Below are 19,105 nucleotides of genomic sequence, written 5' to 3'. Positions count from 1 at the left end.
TGGAAGTAGGGTAAACAGTCCATGTCCTGGGTAGGGGGTACACTTGGTTATGTTGGAGATTTGTTTCTGCAGCAGGACAGGTATAGTTGTAGACAGATGACCAGGGAGATGTGGTGATCCTTGTTCTCATCACTATTTGGAAGACTGAGCGGAAGCAGTCCTCTACCAGATGCAAGCTGTGGCTGTCCTCACCATCACCTCATCAAAAAAGGTACTGCAATCAGAATTGTAGATTAGTGAAATGTTCAGTATTATGTAGGTCAAAACCTTCTGTAAGAATACACAATACCAGACAAAAAATTAAACCAAACAAGAGGACAGGCCTGTCTGTGCTAAAACAACAGAAAAAACATAGTCTATACCAATTAAATTCTTCTATTGGCTGTCTTACTGTTTGTAAAAAAAATGTTCATACATTCACTCCTGAGCTGGGCAGCAGATGTCTGTGTGCCAACAGTCTGCAGTGATTTCTCTGTTTGACAACCTCCTTGCATGTGATTAACTGGAATGTACAGTATGTCGGTTTAAAATAAAAATAACCCACAAAGTCCTTAATTGTTGATCTCTTGGTAAAGTGAATACATTTTGGCGTTGGTTAAAACACCCAAGAACCGAACTATTTCTATGGGAGGACTTGGTGAGGGGGGGGGAAATGGCGGAAGTCCAGTTTTGGTTCGAGATCATTGTGGGGGTGGTTCAGATGACAGGTGAGGAACGGTTTCAGAATAGGAGGAGGTCTGTCTTCATTGGATTGGAAGTCTCAAAATGTGAAAAAAGGAGGATATGCACTTCTACCGTGCTCAGTGTGTGTAAATGTGACCCATAGAGTCATAGGAACGCTCCAAAATGTCTAAAAAGTTGATATAGATTTTGCACATGTCTTTTAACCTTACCCTGTAAAATGTCTTTAGATAACATTGTTGTGAATTGGCGCTGTATAAATAAAATTGAATAAAATTGAATTGAATTGAATCAACACAGAAGTTATGAGATGAACAATTCACAGATAAACCTTTGAGTGTAGAACAGCATGAAACTACCACAACTACGACCATAGGGTTCATTTTATGTTTATTTCAAGATCAGCATCAAACATGAGGCCACATGACCATCATTTAAAAAATGTACACCTGCTAGTTACATATAATTGACATTTAAATAAAGCTTTACAAGTAATACAGTAAAACAAAAATATGATCAATATTTTAATCAAAGTACAAACTCAAAATACAGATAATCAGCAGATGTTGCATTGGATGCACATGTGATTTGCATCACAGCAGGACGTGATTAGGATTAATAATCTGACGTATTGTTTAACTGTAACAGCTGTTGCACCAGGTCCAGTTGTGTCTTTGTCCAATGCTTCCAGTAACAAACTACAACGAGTGGTTCCATGTTTCCTTAATGTTAGTTACAACATCTAGAGATAATATAACCAGGATATGAATGCAGTCAATTAAAGTAAATAACAGTGAAATAAACAAATCCAGCACAAACTATAAACTGTGTGCATTTAATATGAGCAGAATAAAACAGCTGTAAATGTCTGACCTTGACATTTTTAAATGGTTTAATGTCATTGTTTGTGTGAGGGTTTAAAATGATGCTTCTGTATTTGAAGTTTATCTCATTTCCCAGAAAACTAATTTATTGTTTAATTCAATTTGTGCTTTTTCACAGCATCTGGACCGAATCACATCATAATCACATGATGAAATCTTGTTGCTGTATAATTTTCATGTGGTCTGTTTCTTATGGGACTGGAGGTCACATCAGGTCGTCCTGCTCCTCTGTGTCTTCTGTCTGTGCTGCAGTCATGTTTTCATAATCAGGCAAAGGTTCTGACTGAAGGAGACACATCAGCAAAATCAATAAAACGATATTTAGCTATTGGTGAAATCTGGAAAAATGTACTAAATAAAAATATTATTATTATTTACTTAAATTAATAAACATAACAATAAATAACATAATTACACTTTATGACAAACAGAAAACACAACAACATTACCAGAAAACACGACAACATTACCAGAAAACACGACGACATTAACAAGAAACAGAATAAAATTAAGAGAAAACACACCAACAATAACAGAAAACACGACAACATAAACAGGAAACACGACAACATTAACAGGAAGCACAACGACATAAACAGAAAACACGACAACATTAACAAAAAATACGACGACATTAACAGAAAACACCAACATTAACAGAAAACACACCAACATTTCAACATTACGGAAAGGGTAGGGACCACGTCTTGTTTCTGATTGGTCAAAAGCTAAGTCGGTCAAACTTTCACTCCTTTTTTTTACCTGTGAGCTAAAAACGGGGCTATGCTGCACTAGTTAAAATATTAAGGGCGATTTAAGGAAGGGTTTTATCGGAGACGGGTCTTATAGAAACGTCGCTGCCATTTACAGCTGCCTGGAGACCGAATAACGTGGTTGGGGCTTGGATAGAAACCTGAAAAAAACTGTGTTTAAATGCTTGGTGAACTGAATCCGCAAGCATCTCTAACTCACAGATCGTTTGGTAGACGGACTTTCTATTTAATGAGGCCAAACTAAGTACTGTGCTGTATGGTGCAGCTTATATACTGAGCTGAAACTTGTCCAAGTGCCTTGTTCGGTAGAACAGCTGTTCAGGTCCGTGAAGTCCTGATGAGATCCCTCTTCCCTCATCTTATTAAAGAGTAGATTCCTGCCCACTGAGTCCTGCTTCTTTCAGTTTTGGTTTGGGCGTCCAAATATTTAATGTTATATATAACATATCGAGGCTTGCATCCAATGAAAACCTTTTATGAATAGCCCTCAAATTTATGATCTTCTATTAACATTCAGTTCAAGTTGAAATACTGCACAGCAAACTCTAGGCTTTGAAATGAACTCAGTTCAATTTTACTGTATCTTACATGTGAAACCACTGAACAAACTGTAGAGCTGAGTTGTAGTAACTTCTTTCTTGGAGCTGGTCTGATCTTAATCTGAAATCCTGTGGAGTTAAATTTCCTCTGCCATAAAGTAATATTTATAACTCAAGTATTACTCTTTAATAGCATAAAGCCTTACATTGAGTTTACAAAATACACACAAACACTATACTTACAGTATAACAGCATAGTTAGAGTTTAATATACCAGTTAAAGCAGCTGCTGTTATGGCAGATAAACTGGAAAATGTGGGCGTTAACATGCCTATCTGGCATTAACTAAGAAAACAGGTGGATGGAGGTGGGTGACAGAAGGGTCCTGGCAAAGCCACATCTATTCTGGACCTTGACTTTCACCCACTGCAGGACTCAATGTCTGATCTGTGGAGCAGCTTCAGTGACAGACTGATCCACCCTCGCTGTTGGAAGGAGATCTTTGCTCTTTGCTGCAATTAGACTGTTCATTAAGCAGCAAGCAAACAAGATGTGGTCCCTTTCTGTAATGTTGAAATGTTTTCTGTTAATGTTGTTGTGTTTCTTGTTAACGTCATCGTGTTTCCTGTTAATGTTGTTGTGCTTCCTGTTATTGTTGTTGTGTTTTCTGTTAATGTTGGTGTGTTTCTTGTTAATGTCGTCATGTTTTCTGTTAATGTTGGTGTGTTTTCTCGTAATGTTGTCGCGTTTCTTGTTAATGTTGTCGTGTTTCTTGTTAATGGCGTTGTGTTTTTTGGTAATGTCATCGTGTTTCGTTTGTTTTTTGTTTGTTTGTGACTTGAACTTCAGGGCCACCGTAGAGTTCTAATAAGTTCCTTCATTTATTTCTGTTACAATTAAATATAATATATTATAACACTCATATCCTCATAACAGCCTCTCACCTCTAATGTCTCTGCAGGTTTGTTCCATTCAGATTTTGAAATCAGAGCTGTTTTCTTCCTGATTCCAATTAAATAAAAAGTTCAACAAAGTGCAGGTGATGATTTCAAAAACAAAAGCAAATGAAAGATGAGTGATGAAAGTGGTGGATGTTTATTGTTTTACCTCGTCCACAGACTCAGGACAAACACAGGAATCAGCATCAGGACCACAAGAGTCAACCTGGTTATATTCATTATCATCACTGCGTTACCTGGAAATAGAAAAAAGTATCAACCTCAAGACTCTGATGGGAGAATCTACACAACATTTAACCATCAAAATGTAATGTTAAATCTTTATCCAAGCGATTCTAGGAAATAGGATCAAATCTGCAAGACTTGTTCCTACTTCACCCACAGAAACTGTGTAATGACTCATCAGCTCCTTTAATAGCTGATGGTTCATCATCACAGGAATAAATGTGTTCTATTAACATCCAGGTGAACACAAACCAGAAAGAGGAAGAACAGACGACCCACATGCAGTTGGATCAGTTCAGTCTGAGACGTGCAGATTCACTGCTTTATAAACATCACTCACATCTCACATCAACAGAGATGGATTCAGAGCGTCTCCTCCCCAGCTGGTTCTCAGCTTCACAGTAAAAGCGTCCAGAGTGATTCAACTGGATGGAGCTGAAGACGAGCTGTGGACCTTCATGGGTGAATTCAGGATGTGAGTCTCTGTACCAGGTGTAATTAGCTGCTGGGTTAGCGTCACTGCTACAGGTCAGAGTCACTGGGCTGTTCTCCAGAATGTCACAAGAGGGCACCACTGACACTGAGGGAACATCTGGAGCATCTGGAGGAGAAACACTGATTAAATGTGGGATCAGTGATGACTGCTTCAGTTTTACAGTCACAGTAAAACACACTCACACACTGAGGCAGATTTGAAGTTTTCTTGTCCCTTTAAGGCACAAACGATGGCGTCTCCAGGATGAACGCGGCCTCTGTAAAACCCGTCCTCCGTTGGGACCTCGTGTCCGTTCTTGAACCAGACGTAGGAAAGACGAGCGGCTGAGCTGCAGCTGCTGAGACACCTGAGCTGTGCGTCAGTGTAAGAGTCCTGGAGCGTTGATGTGATCACCTGCACCTGGAGAACTGAGACCACGAAGAAGCAGCTGTCAGATCACAGTCACAGCGGTTCCACAGGTTGTGTGTGTTGGTCAGTACCTGTGACAGTCAGACTGGGTCCAGATAAACTACGGCCCCACTCAAAGCCTCCTGCTCTGAATGTGAAGCCGTACTGTCCTGAATCCGTCTCTGTCACATCAGAGATTCTCAGAGTGGAGCCTCCTGTCGCTGCTTCAAGGACCTGAACACGACCTGTAAACTGGACGTCTGTACGAAGGTCCTGAGGCTGTGAAGGACTCTGACCACTACGGTCAGAACGGAACCAGAACTCAGATGTGATGGATCCACTATAACTGTTATAAGTACAGGAAATGTCCACTGATGATCCTTTGACGGCGCAGATGCTTCTGTTGGTGTAAATCACTTTGTTGCAGGTTTGACCACTGACACCTGGAAAATAAAACCATGTTCAATCACCACTGTTACAGTTACATCAGTAGAACAGCAGGTTCACAGTTGCTGAGTTTAATGTAAATATAAACTCACAGACTGAAGCAGAAGGGAAATCCTCACGTCCACTGAGAGCACAGGAATAACTGTCTGCTGAACTGGAAGATGCAGATATTACTTTCTGGTTTTCATAAATCTTGTCTCCGTTCTTGTACCAGATGAAGGACGAATGATCAGGGAGACGACAGCTGCTGAAACACTGGAGCTTGTTACTGTTTTGAACCTCGACCTGTAGATCTGGACTCACAACGACAAATAAATGTACAAAGTGTAAATATTTTACATCAGTAGCAGTTTAATGCATCATCTGAACCAATAGTTCAGACTGGATTTATTATAGTTTTTATCATCAGCTGTGCTAAACTTCAAACATTGATTTCACCATGAGTCCAAAAAACATTAAAGTAAAAGTGTTACCTTTGACAGATAAAGTGACTCCAGGTTCACCAGTAAATCTCCCTTCATACTGGTTTGTGATGAATCTAAAACAATAAACACCTGCGTCGCTCTGTCTCACATCTGTGATTCTCAGAGTGCAGCTGTTTCTATCACAGGATTCCTGGAGACGACCTGCAAACACTGAGGCTTTTCTCAGCTCCATGTACTGATATTCCTCAACTCTAGTGAACCAGAACGTGTCTTTTACTCTATAATGTGTAGACTCTGGGTATGTGTAGGTGCAGCGCATCTCCACCGTTGATCCTTCTGAGGCACAGACATCAGAGCTGTAAGTGACTTTCCAGCCTTTCTGACCCTGAACCACTGTAACACAGAGCAAAGCAGAGACCAGATCCCAGATCAGTTCATGTAGAGGACACGTAACCATTGAGCAGATATCATGTGAGCTTCATGTTACACCTGCAGGATCTGCTCGACTAATTCAGGCAGCTTTTAATGACTTTATCAGAGTTTGTTCTTAGGCTTTTGTCAGTTTACTGCTTTTTGTAAACTTTACTGTTAAATGTGATTCTAACGAATGAGGACAGTGTGATATCAGTTAGGACACATCAGCCGACAGAGATGAGTGTTGATTGTGTAACAAACCTCAACAATGTCAATGGATTTACTGGGCGGTGGACCCACATGCACGGCTCACGACGATCACAGGTGACATTAAGTGGATTTATTTAGACAACGAATAGGCAGGATCAATTTCAGGCAAGGTCATTCACGGGTCAGCAATGGTTTACAGTACAGTGGATCAGGCAGGCTCGGTTCCGTGGACAGGCAGGGTTCAATAACGTGTAGGCTCAGAATACACTACTGTTCAGGGTGGGGCAGTCTCGTGGGCAGAATAGCATGCAGGATTGTTATCAGGTGAGCTTGGTTGTCACGGCAGACGAGGAGTAGATAGTAGTCGTAGCAATATTAAAAAGCTGCAATCATAAGGTCTGTGCTTTGATTCCTGACTGCTTCAGTGCTGACGTGCCCTTGGGCAGAACACTGAGCTCCAAAGGCTTTGATCACTGACGAGGTAGAAAAGAACAGAGCATTTACATTTATTACTGTGTGGTTATTATCCAGTCACTGTCGTCTTTGTCGTCGTTAATGAACTAAACAGAACAGGAAAGCGTCTAATAAACGTCAGTTTAGACCCAAACGGACCGGAACACGTGTTCTTTATCTGCTACTCAAACATCAGATCCTGACGATCCCACTCACTGGAGGCTGCTCTGAATAAGTGTGACCTGATCTGGAGTCAGTGAGAACCTACATTACCTGGTGGAGACAGAAGCAGAAGCACTAATGCAGCTGATGCTGCTGAAGCCATAGCTGCTCCTCTGAGCTCATGTGTTCATGTGAGCAAAAGACAGAACCACGGAAAATGCACCACGCTTCCTTCCTCTCTATTAATATGCTCCTGTTCACAGAAAACCATACAAACACCCAGTGTGATGTTTTATGTGTAATACGTGTTTCTGGTCTCAATCACATCAATCGATTACGTCAAAGTCAAACTACTGATTAGCAAACGTTAAAAACTGACCCACACGTCTAAAGCAGCTTTAAGGAGTAAAGCTTTGTTCTTTTCAGTGTGTTCTACCAGGTGTGATGTTTAAAAATACATCAACCTTGTAACACTGTGTATCTGTGGTTTCATCACTGTCACATGAGTCCGATCACAAAGTGCAAAGGAAACAACTTCCAGCTGTGAACTCACCCACGAAGCTGTGAAACGAAGCCGAGACGCTTCATGACTCACTGAACGGTAGATGTTGTTAAAACACAGACACTGGAGAGTTAACATTAAAATAAACTCTAATAAACCACGTTAAGACACATTTCTACCTACGAATTTAGTATAAATGAATAAAAGGCGCCTGAATGTAAATATGGTCCCCATTTTAAAGAGTATTTCTTTAAAATGTTACACTTATATCGTATCATACGGATCGTTTCTGTTTCCTGGTGAACAAAGGTAATGATAAACACACAATGTTGTTCCGACCTAGAAATATTTAATAATTTATAAAGTCTTTTTGTCAGAGGACAAAGTTTAACATTTTTCATTTAGTACTTTGTAATTTGTGGTGAATCCATTCTTTAGTTATTTATGGTAAAGGTCAAAGGTGAGCGAGTTGTTGACATGATGATGTGTGTGAGCAGAGACGTAGATACAGTAGCTGACAACCAGTGTGACTGTTTGTGAGAACGGGATAAAAGCTCCAACAGAACCTGGGCTCATAAAAGGTGCCACAAGGACACGAGGCCTCAAGAGTCCAGTCTGTTCAGGCTGCAACAAAATGCTGAGAATAGCTTGATTTCAGGGCACCAGCAGCATAAGACGGTAGCTGTTACACGTGCATGGTCAGTACTTTTATTACATAGTGTATTATAGTTAGAGTAGATGAAATTCTAACTGTATAAAAGCTGGAACAACGTGTTTGAATGCACCTGCGTTGATCAAACAGACCCTGGAGACGCCTGATGCCGCCCTGGGCCACATCTGTCCCACATCTTCATTAAGTGGAGGGACTCTCCTGTCTAATATAACAAAGGGTTCTGCTTGGTTCTGCAGGGAAACATGGAAACCTTCATGAACGCAGCCTAGAAGAGTCATTGACCAATAATAACGCTGTTTCCTGGACAGACAACGTGACTCCAGGTTCTCCAGTAAAACTCCCCCCGGTCGCTTTGTGATGAAGCTGAACCTGTAAACACCTGAGTCGCTCTGTCTGAGGTCTCTGATCGTCACAGAACAGTTTGTCTTCTGATCTGATCTGATGAGATAAAACTGTCTGTGTTTCACTACATGTGTCTGAGAAGGAACCTTCAGCTGTTTAGCTACTGACAGGAAGCTTCCAGAGGGATGAAGCCTCTATGTGCAATGATGAAGCATGGCCACTAGAGGGAGGTGATGCTCAAACATGAGACAGACGCTTGGTGTGGAGTCAGAGCTGTGGTCCATCGCTGACGCTGGGGCCACATTCTGCTGCTGTCGTCTACACATCCTACCTACTGCTGCCACTTAGTGGTCACTGTCTGAGCCTCTGCACCACCGGGTTCTGCTTCAGGATTCTTCACTTCTCTGGCTTTATCTGGAGGTCAGGGGACAGTTCCTGCCTCAAGTGGAGGAGTTCAGGAGAGAAGAGAGCTGAGAACCTGACTCTGCTGCTTCATCAGCACCTTTTCCTCCTCAGGGCAAAGTTTGAAGAACATCAGTTCAGTCCCAGAGCTGCTCTCAGGGGAACAGGCGACGAACACAACATCTGCCTCCACATCTGTACCTGCTCCTCTTTCCTTCAGGTTTTAAGGTCTGTTGGGTGAGATGGATTTGCCATCAGCTGTAATTACAATGACCCAGAAAATAACCTTACAAACAGTAATTTAGACAGGCTCTTTGTGGCCTGTAGCATCCAATGATTCAGTAGCTTAGTGGTGTCTGCAGTAACGCCATCTATGGCTCCTTTAAGAGGGTGTTGTTGTTTACATGGTCTGTGGTCAGATTTTGGTGTGATGACCACTGGTTCACAACCTCTGATCAAACCTACATCATGTCTGTGTGTGAGCCACAGGGAAGCAGGGCTTCCTGTGAGGCTGAGTGTTGGGTCAGAGCGTCCTCTGAAAAAAATTAAATACATAAAAGAAACAAAAATGTTAGAGTGTATCATTGGAATGCTGAGGCACCAAGTTCACTGTTTGCTGCACATAATGGGCAGAATAAAAAGCATGTAAAGAAGGTGAATGCGTCACATGGGGTCAGAAGTTGTTCACCTGTGTGTGTGTGTGTGTGTGTGTGTGTGTGTGTGTGTGTGTGTGTGTGTGTGTGTGTGTGTGTGTGTGTGTGTGTGTGTGTGTGTGTGTGTGTGTGTGTTCAGAGTTGTTATCTATTTTCTTCCCGTTACTCTCATCTCTCTTGTTTCTTTTAGAGGTTTTGTTTTACAATAGTTTTGCCTTTTCAAATCTCTTGTTTTGTATCTAATTTTTCTTTTAAGGTGCATAAAATGCATTAATAACCATATTTACTCATTACGTCATTATTTTGTAAGGTTGCTGAATGATGGACAGACTCAGATTGCCCCGAACCCGTCTTTTAGATTTCGGCGGTTTCCTGCCTTAGATTTATTGTGTGTTCCGGGCCGGAACTACCTTCCAGAAGTGCTCCCTCACCGTCAGGCCCCTCTAAGACCCGGGTCCCTCGTATCTCAAAAAACACTCCGCAAACGCGCTCCGTCTTTCAGAAGCCAATGTTCCAATGTTTCAACAAAACAGAAGATTTTTTTTCCAACCAATTGAAACGTTTCAGCCGAATTAAAAATAAAAGTTCCAATCTTTTTGTCCAAATCAAATCTATCCCCACAAAGAAATCTCTCTCATCGGTCGAGCCAAGTTAAGATTTGAGTTTGAATTTGAGTTCGTGGATCCCGTCAGAGGCGATCCAGACGGGTGAGCAGTCCTCCCACTCAGAACAGCTGTAGAGGTCTGGAGGCTGAGCGAACCTAGTCCTCAGGACTATCGTCCCTGGTCTCACCGTCCAGACGACCTGCAGCGGGATCCTGTTCGTAGACGCCAATTTCTGTGGTGGAAATTTTCCATAAAGAGGCAGATGAGAGCGTTGTCCTTTTGTGGGATTTATTATAAAAATAAAGGAAAATAAAAATAATGGGGAAAGCAAATAAAAAGCATGGATGTTGATCGTGCACATCAACAAACCAAAAACCAGCTGGGGAGATCAGTGCACACACCATGAAGGTGTGATGCAAAGAGCCCACGATCCTCAAGTTGCTTCTGCCTTTTAACCCCTTTCTCTGGCTCTGGTGGAACGTCTCTCTGCAGCAATGGAATTGTTTGTTCCACCTTATCTCACTGTGAGTGAGAATGTTTGCTTTCTCTCTTCTGCATCGTCATGTCTTGTTATCCAAAGGAAGGAACACCGAGCTTCCAAGACAAGATGCATTCACTTTAACAGCCTTGGGTCTGGTGTGGAGTCAGAGAAGAAGGAGCCAGAGTCCGGGTGTAAAAGACAAACATATATCATGAATTATTAGTCAGTCAAATGGAACATCAGATGTTTAAACTTTATGTACGTCAGGGCACAAGAGATTAGTTGTTTGTGTAAGAATGTTCAGTATTGCATCTAACCAGCACATGACGACTGTGTTGGATAAGAAATAGCAATAAAGCATTATTTTCCCATTACACTGTCCTTGGACTGGGTACAAGAGATGGGGTGACCGTGATGGGGTGAGCACCTACTCTCTGGAACAGTCTCCTACTGCAGCTGCGTCTTCCACCAGACCTAATTTCTCTTAAATCGGAGCTTTAATCACACCTTTTTAAACAGGCATTTCTTTTAGCAGAACACTAGGAGATTATTCTTATATTTATTTGTTTTCATTCATTATGTTTTTATGTTTTTTGGTTTATGGTTTATGCTGCGCTGTCATGGTTTTAAGATGGTTTCCTAAGCTAGATATTGTGTTTGATTACTTTTTCATTTCAACAATTTCAAACCTCATATTTCAACTGTGAAGCACTTCTCTTAACCCGTTGGTTATTGGAAAGTGACATATAATAAAACTATAAACTTTGATTTCATTTGATTTCACTTGATTTGATTCGATTTCATTCCATTCCATTCCATTACATTCCGTTTGATTCAATTCGATTCCATTAGGTTCCATTTGATCCTCCACTCTATTCCACTTTTGAAAGACGGTGTTTTATTTGCAGTTGATGGAAGGAAACACTGAGGGCTTTTCAGGTTAATGATTTGTACAAAGCAGATGGATCCATTCTACTCCCAGAACCAGTGGAGCATCTGGAGAAGAACGTACATAACGATTAATGTGGTTATAGATGGTTACAAATATAAGTAAGCTTCATCAGCTGGAGCAGCTGCATGAGATGATGTCACAGTCCAGATGTGGTGCCTCCCAGCCCGTTCGCACCGTGCAGTAGTACTTCCCAGGGTCTAAGGCACAGATGCCCCTGAAGACGAGCTGCGCTGCTTTACCAGGTGTAATTAGCTGCTGGTTCAGCGTCAGTTCTACAGAGATGTCAAACAATGTACATGTAAACACAAAGGTGTCTGTTTTTCATATTAGATTTCAAACTCACAGACAGGAGGCGAGCGGTGCCTCTTAACTCCCCGAACAGCACAGGAGCATCTGTCACAGCTGGTAACGGTCTGATGGACGCTTCCGTCCGTTCTCAAACCCGACGTGTGAAGGACGATCTGCTAGAATCACAGCTGCTGTGACACATCAGCGCCGCCTGGGAGGACGTTTGTCTCACCTTCACCTGGACGTCTGAGACAGAGATGCTTTAAACAGAACTTGTACTCGGCCGAGGCGCTGCAGCTCAACTCTCTGACTGAGTGCAGCTGTTGCACTGGTTTTACACACGCTCTGCTCCTCTGTGGAAACAGGACACTGTTACGATGAAGCTGACGTTCTTCCTCTTTATGAATTTAGCAAATGTGAAGCCAGTAAAAGTTTGTATGTTGCTACCGGAGGGATTTGCTGTAAACTATGGATGAATTAATGTGAGACACTGCTGGATGTGTGGACCTGTGAGGGACTGGCCACCTGTCCAGGTGAGCCCGCCTCTCACCTGAGTGACAGCCAGGTACCACAACGAGGATGGAGCGGTTCAGTGCGTGGACGTATTCTGGTTGGTTTGGACCAAGTCAGAGCCAGAGAGAGCTATGAATACATGAATATCGTTTTATTAATCAAATACTTAAAGCAATAGACCATCCAAAAACACTCAAAGTAGGAACTAATGAGTAGGAGGGCAAAAAACGAATAGTCAAGGCTAGATGAAAAATAACAAACGTCAAGGAGAGGTGGCAATAGGTAGACAAGTAAGGAGCTATAGCATGGAGCAGAACTACAGGCATGGAGGGAGGAGCTAAAGGGGAAGACTGGCTAAAGGAGGAGGGAGGAGCTAAAGCAGAGACAGAACATGAAGCAGAGTTGCTTTGTTTTTGTACCAGATAAAAGAAGTTTGACAAGGAAGATGAGAACTAGCCTTTTTTTTGTTCAGCCTTTGTTTGATAGAAATGCACAATGGATGTGGATGAGGATGACTCACCTCCAGATCTGGAGCAGAACAGGACTAAAGTTTGGTCTAAATACACACTAGGACACGTTACTGACTCCAGGTGAAGCAGTAAATCCTCCACCTGGTTGGTTTGTGGTGACTCTGTCTGAGGTCTGAGCTCCTCACAGAGCGGCTCAGTCACAGTGATGGTGAACATGAACAGGTGGAGTCTGTTCTCAGACCCACAGGCTCCTCATGCAGCTGTGTAGCTTCAGCTCAGCAGCTCCTCTCACTGGACCAGAACCTGAAGCTGCAGCGAGCGTCCACTGCTGGTCCTCTGGCGGTGCAGATGTGAGCAGTCGCTCTGGGCCTGAACCACTGCAGCACCAGATTTAAAACCCAGGCGTCAGAGACAAGTGAACGCACCACGCTCCAGCTTCGGTTTGCTTCACGCTGGACCTTCCTGTTCCAGCTCAGCTCACCTCGAACCCTGGACCAGCAGAACGCACGGCAGCATTTTAGCACCTGAAGCAGTCGAAGGAGAATCTGATCCTCTACATCATGAACTCCACTGGTTTCAAGCATCAGCACATGGTGCCGTCTACGTATGTAGCAGTTCAGACGGATTTGGATCCATTTCAGTTCTAGAAACAAATGTTTTCATATCGTACCAAAACAAATAACTCAAGGATTCTGTTCTGTTTCTTTTGTTTGTTAAGTCTTTGAAGAAGAACCTACAAGAAGTATATTTCAAAACTAACATTCACCATTAAATAATCATTTACTACTAATATTCTACAGACTTTACGTGATTCAGCAAGAAGGAGAAAACCTCCCACCGCTGCCAATAAACTGCTCTGTGTGTCTGGTGAAAACAGGAAGAAGCTGAGCAGCTCATCAGTGCTGGAACCGATGCGGCTGCTGAGGTGCCTGAACTTCAGCTGAATGAGGAATGAAACTACTGAAGACGTGACTGTGACAAACAGCAAACAGCTGAACCGACCTCTCAGCCATGACACTGAGGAAATGAAAATACAGCCATGAAGAGACTCTGAGCAGGTGTTGGCTCAGCTGTGGTCACTCGTGACACTGTGGCTGGTGATTAGTTCTTCCATCCATCCATTTTCTTACCGCTTACTCCCTAGTGCGGGGTCACGGGGGTGCTGGAGCCTATCCCAGCTGGCTACGGGCGAGAGGCAGGGTACACCCTGGACGGGTCGCCAGTCCATCGCAGGGCAACACATAGACACACAACCACTCACTCACACACTCACACCTACGGGCAATGGAGAGAAGCCAATCAACCTAATGCAGAACCCGGAGAGAACCCACGCAAACACGGGGAGAACGTGCAAACTCCACACAGAAAGGCACCAGGGCCGCCTCCGGGAATCGAACCCAGAACCTTCTTGCCTGATTGTGTGAGGCGACAGTGCTACCCACCGCACCACCGTGCCGCCCATGATTAGTTCTTTATTTAGTAAAATATCAGTGTAAACAGTCTCATCTCAAAAGCTTAAAGCATCTTCCAATGATCTAAACGCCGTTTTAAAGCCTTGTTGCTTCAGTCTTGACGCCGGAGGATGCGAGTCCTGAGCGCGTTCATGCTCTCTGGGCTTTGTTCACGGTGCTGTACAGAGCAAATGAATCCTCCTCAGCCTCTCGACGCCTCGGTCTGGGGATGAAAACACTTACTTTTACCCTCAATGATCAAAGAGCAGCTGGAAACGAGGAGGCGCTGGCTCACTGTGAGGAGGCACCAAGTCCCTGGGCGGTGACCATCGTGTACTCCACGTCCTCCTCCTCCTCGGCGCCGCGTCGCTGCAGCGGCGCTGCTCTGACGTTGGAGTACAGCGCTTCGTCCTGGCTCTTAGAGAAGCTGATGCTGGCGTAGAAGAGGTCGTCCTGCGGCGCCGCTGGGTTTCTGGGAGCTGCAGCCGGAGGCACCTCGTACTCTGGACCTGCGTTTAGCTGGAAGGATTCGACCCGTGGTTAAAACAGCGTCCACAGAACCTTGGGCTCAAACATGAGTGGGTTAAAGTTGGGAGGTTGTTGGGCATCGACGGTCACTGGGCTGTGGTTCCTCACCTGCCTCTTTGTGCATCGTACCTCCACGTGTCCTGGTGTCCTTTGGAAGAACCTCTTTTTTCTGCACAGGACAAATAATCCTTAGGTAAAAATAGAATGAACAGCTGGACTAAAGTATGAAACACTGACCTGATCCACAGGAAGACAACGAGGAACACGAGGAGCACAATGACGACACTGACTGATCCAGCAGCTGCTGATTTCATCCAACCTGCAGAAAAACACACACTCGTTGTTTACGTGAGACCTGCTCCAATCAGCTGTTACTGCATCTGACTCACCTGTGACCACAGTCACATGGATGACAGACCTACGTCGCCCTCTGCTGTTCTGGGCTTCACAGGAATATTTGCCGCCATCTTCAGCTCTGACGTCGCTGATGGTGAAGTTCTGTCCTGAAGCTTTTGGTGCCTGTTCATCCTCCTTGTACCAGGTGTAATTAGCTGCTGGGTTAGCGTCACTGCTACAGGTCAGAGTCACTGAACTGCCCTCCACTATCTCACCAGAGGAAACCACTGACACTGAGGGAACATCTGGAGCATCTGGAGGAGACAGAAGCTTCATAAGAACCTTTGACTGAGACGTGCAGATTCACTGCTTTATAAACATCACTGCTTCACTCACATTCCACATTGATAGAGACAAACTCAGAGCGTCTCCTCCCCAGCTGGTTCTCAGCTTCACAGTAAAAGCGTCCAGAGTCAGACGACTGGATGGAGCTGAAGACGAGCTGTGGACCTTCATGGGTGAATTCAGGATGTGAGTCTCTGTACCAGGTGTAATTAGCTGCTGGGTTAGCGTCACTGCTACAGTTCAAAGTCACTGGACTGTTCATCACTATGTCACCAGATGGACTCATCTTTAATAAAGGAGCCTTTGGAGCATCTATAGGAGAAAACATGTTCCCTGTTATTGTTCACTGTGATGTTCACCTCAACTCATTTTCTGATGCGTGTAAACATTTAGTTTGTTCCTGAGGGTTCCTCCAACTGTCCTTCACATGAATTAAGTGACATAACAGTATAGTAGACTCTTCAATCTTCTAATTCTATATGAAGTGGCAGTTGTTATGTAGCTGAGCTTCACTGATACAAAGCAAATACACACATATGAAAGAGAAGACAACATACTTCAGATTTGCTTTAAGGTCTAATAAAGTGACGATTGACTGTAAGTCATTAGACCTGGAGACAAGTGCAGTTATATTTTCAGCAGAGATGCAAAGTCAGTTAAAAGCAATCATTTAGATTTAGATCAACTGAAAATGTTGTTTACATTTTTTTCATGCCAACAACATAATCTTGGTAAAAAAAAATCCTTTAAAAAGATTTGAATGAAGGCCGAATTCTGCCTTTAAGTGTTTGTAACTCACAGACTAATGGAGAGCGGAGATTCTCATGTCCATTAAAAGCACAGGAGAAGTTGTCACCAGAATTAATCCGTGTTGTAAAATAAAGAGTGGTGGATTCTGTTTGACGTCCGTTCTGGAACCACACGTATGATGAGCTTCTAGGACGGCAGCTGCTTTGACACTTCAGCTCTACATGAACAGAGGACGGGTCGATCGCCATCACTCTGTTCACCTGCACCTGTAAAGCTGAAAACACAGCAGGAGGTCAAGACACCAGGTAGAAACTGACATCAACACCTTTTAACAGAACCACATATTACAGTAGTTACAGCTGTGATCTGCTTTGATGTTAGTCATTTATTTACATGAGTGTGTGTTGGTCAGTACCTGTGACAGTCAGACTGGGTCCAGATAAACTACGGCCCCACTCAAAGCCTCCTGCTCTGAATGTGAAGCCGTACTGTCCTGAATCCGTCTCTGTCACATCAGAGATTCTCAGAGTGGAGCGTCCTTTTGTTGTTTCATGAACCTGAACACGACCTGTACGAAGGTCCTGAGGCCGTGAAGGACTCTGCCACTGAAGACTACTGTTAGAACGGAACCAGTACTTAGAGGTGATGGATCTATAATAACTGTTATAAGTACAGGAAATCTCCACTGATGATTCTTTGACGGCGCAGATGCTTCTGTCAGTGTAAATCACTTTGTTACAGGTTTCACCGTAAACACCTGAAAGAAAAATGTAGAGAGGCATAAACATTACTGTATAAATAATTCAACTAAAATCATGTGTTTTTGTTCCGCTGCATCCTTCACATCAAATGTCAAAGGTGTCCTATGTTTATTGACACCGTTTCAGGTAGAAGATGTAACATCCTCAATAACTAAAAGCAGGGACCGTTACAAACTGTCACAAACTTTCTGTTCACTGAGGACCCAAGTGCAGACGACTACAAGCAAAGACACTGAGCTTTTAAACAGGTTTATTTACAACTGGAAATCACAGCAACGCTGGTACCAAAACACTAAAGCAGGTAGAAAGAATGGAGGAGGGCAGAACTGTCACAGGTCCAGTTGTTCTGAACTGCAGCTTTGGGATCAGTGTTCTTCCATTTAATGACAGAGCATCACATCCAACCTTAGCGTGTGTCTGACCTCAGACAGAGCTAATGTCATAGTAAAATAAATCTACTCACACACTGAGGGAGCAGGAAAAGCCTCATGTCCTCTCAACGCACACGAATAGCTGTGGGCACGATCAACGTTCCCTGAATAATAAGATGTTTTCTGTGGAAGTTCATGTCCGTTTTCGTACCAGATGTAGGAACGCTGATCAGGTAGAAGACATTTACTGTTACATTTTAGACTCCAACTGTTCACCTTCACATGAAGGTCTGGATCTGTGAAGGACAGAGACACGTGTTGTAGAGAAAACTACCAACACACACACATGCACATAGAGCAGCACATACTGAATATGTGGAGACGGTTAAACTACCATCTGTGACGGATAAGGTCACTCCAGGGCCATCAGTGAACTTCCCATCAGGGTGGTTGGATATGAACCTGAACCTGTAGACGCCTGAGTCGCTCTTTCTCACGTCGGTGATGGTCAAAGTGCAGCTTCTGCTCCAACACTCATACTTCACACGGTGATCGTATTGTGGATCTGATTTAAGATCCACATACTCATTCTCAATCATCCTTGTGAACCAAAATTCTCTTTCAATTGAAATTGTAGTGTATTTAAATGAGTACGGGTATTTGTAGCTGCAGGTCATTTGCACTGTTTCTCCTTCTACAGCACAGATGTCAGTGTTTGTGTAGGTCACTGACCAGCCATTATCACCACCAACCACTGAAACACAGAACAAAGCACAGAGACACAGTCAGATATTAACACTAAGTACAGGGTAAAATGACCACATGGAGGATGAGGGTGTGGTGAAGTGTGATGAACTCGAATGCTCTCGTTCCTGTGAAGTGTGACTGGAAACTACAGACAGAACGACAGACGACTGACTGACTGACAGCAGCGCACGTCTCCACTGTCTGTGCTCGTCTCACACACCTTTAGATCCAACTCACACCAGTGCAGGAAAAACAGTTACACAGCTTTTAATGCTCCAGTTCACAGCATCATCTGTGTCAGAGTCAGCGTTTGACAACAGGACATAAAACACAGTGACGTCTAGGAGTCAAATAATCACACTTCTTCTAAAGACGTTACACATGGGCCTAAAGTCCAGGTTTGTAAAACTGAGGCACTTCCCAGTAGCTGTGATGCGTCCATGTCATTGCTGACCTTCATAATAATGGGTGTTAATGCAGAGCAGCTGTACCTGACGCAGAGAGAAGCAGAAGGAATCCAGCGGCTGACGCTGCCATAGCGGCTCCTCACTGCAACAGCTCAGTCATGAAGTGGACGCGGTGCATCTGAAGAGCACGACGTCCTGCTTGGAACCCGTTTGTGTGAACAAACACCAAGCTGAAGAACGCTGTGCTGGGTTCCTTCCTCTTCTCTGTGTTAATATGCATGAGCAGACGAGCTCTGTGAACCCCCAACAAGAAGCGGCGCTTTCTGTCATTTTTAGATGATGTATTGATGATGTATTGCAGAAACTCTGGACGTGTTGAAACTAAAAGTGAAACTTCAGCTTGAGGAACTGAAGAGAAATGTGTGTTAAATAAATGTCTGAGTTGTGCTAAATATCTGCAGTATAATACAATC

The 19,105-nt window shown here is 43.5% G+C and overlaps 1 protein-coding gene and 1 pseudogene across 1 annotated transcript; both read right to left on the bottom strand.

Annotated features, from left to right (window-relative positions):
- Nucleotides 1–754: 754 nt before the first annotated feature.
- On the bottom strand, nt 755–14,398 carry LOC129603964 (B-cell receptor CD22-like; annotated as a pseudogene).
- LOC114868406 (B-cell receptor CD22-like) lies at nt 14,381–18,077 on the bottom strand. The gene is made up of 10 exons (XM_055507972.1): nt 17,873–18,077; nt 17,748–17,774; nt 16,762–17,103; nt 16,396–16,620; nt 15,648–15,908; nt 15,305–15,565; nt 15,153–15,234; nt 15,024–15,084; nt 14,683–14,906; nt 14,381–14,610 (listed from the first exon to the last, which is right to left on the bottom strand). Exons 1-10 carry the CDS (start codon nt 18,075–18,077, stop codon nt 14,538–14,540), a joined length of 1,761 nt encoding a protein of 586 aa, XP_055363947.1. The 3' UTR covers nt 14,381–14,537.
- Nucleotides 18,078–19,105: the final 1,028 nt, after the last annotated feature.

The sequence above is a fragment of the Betta splendens genome, chromosome 1 (genome assembly GCF_900634795.4).
Source record: "Betta splendens chromosome 1, fBetSpl5.4, whole genome shotgun sequence".
In the NCBI taxonomy this organism is placed as follows: Eukaryota; Metazoa; Chordata; class Actinopteri; order Anabantiformes; family Osphronemidae; genus Betta; species Betta splendens.
The sequence above is the reverse complement of the archived record's forward strand: the minus strand, read 5'-3'. Positions and strand labels throughout refer to the sequence as shown.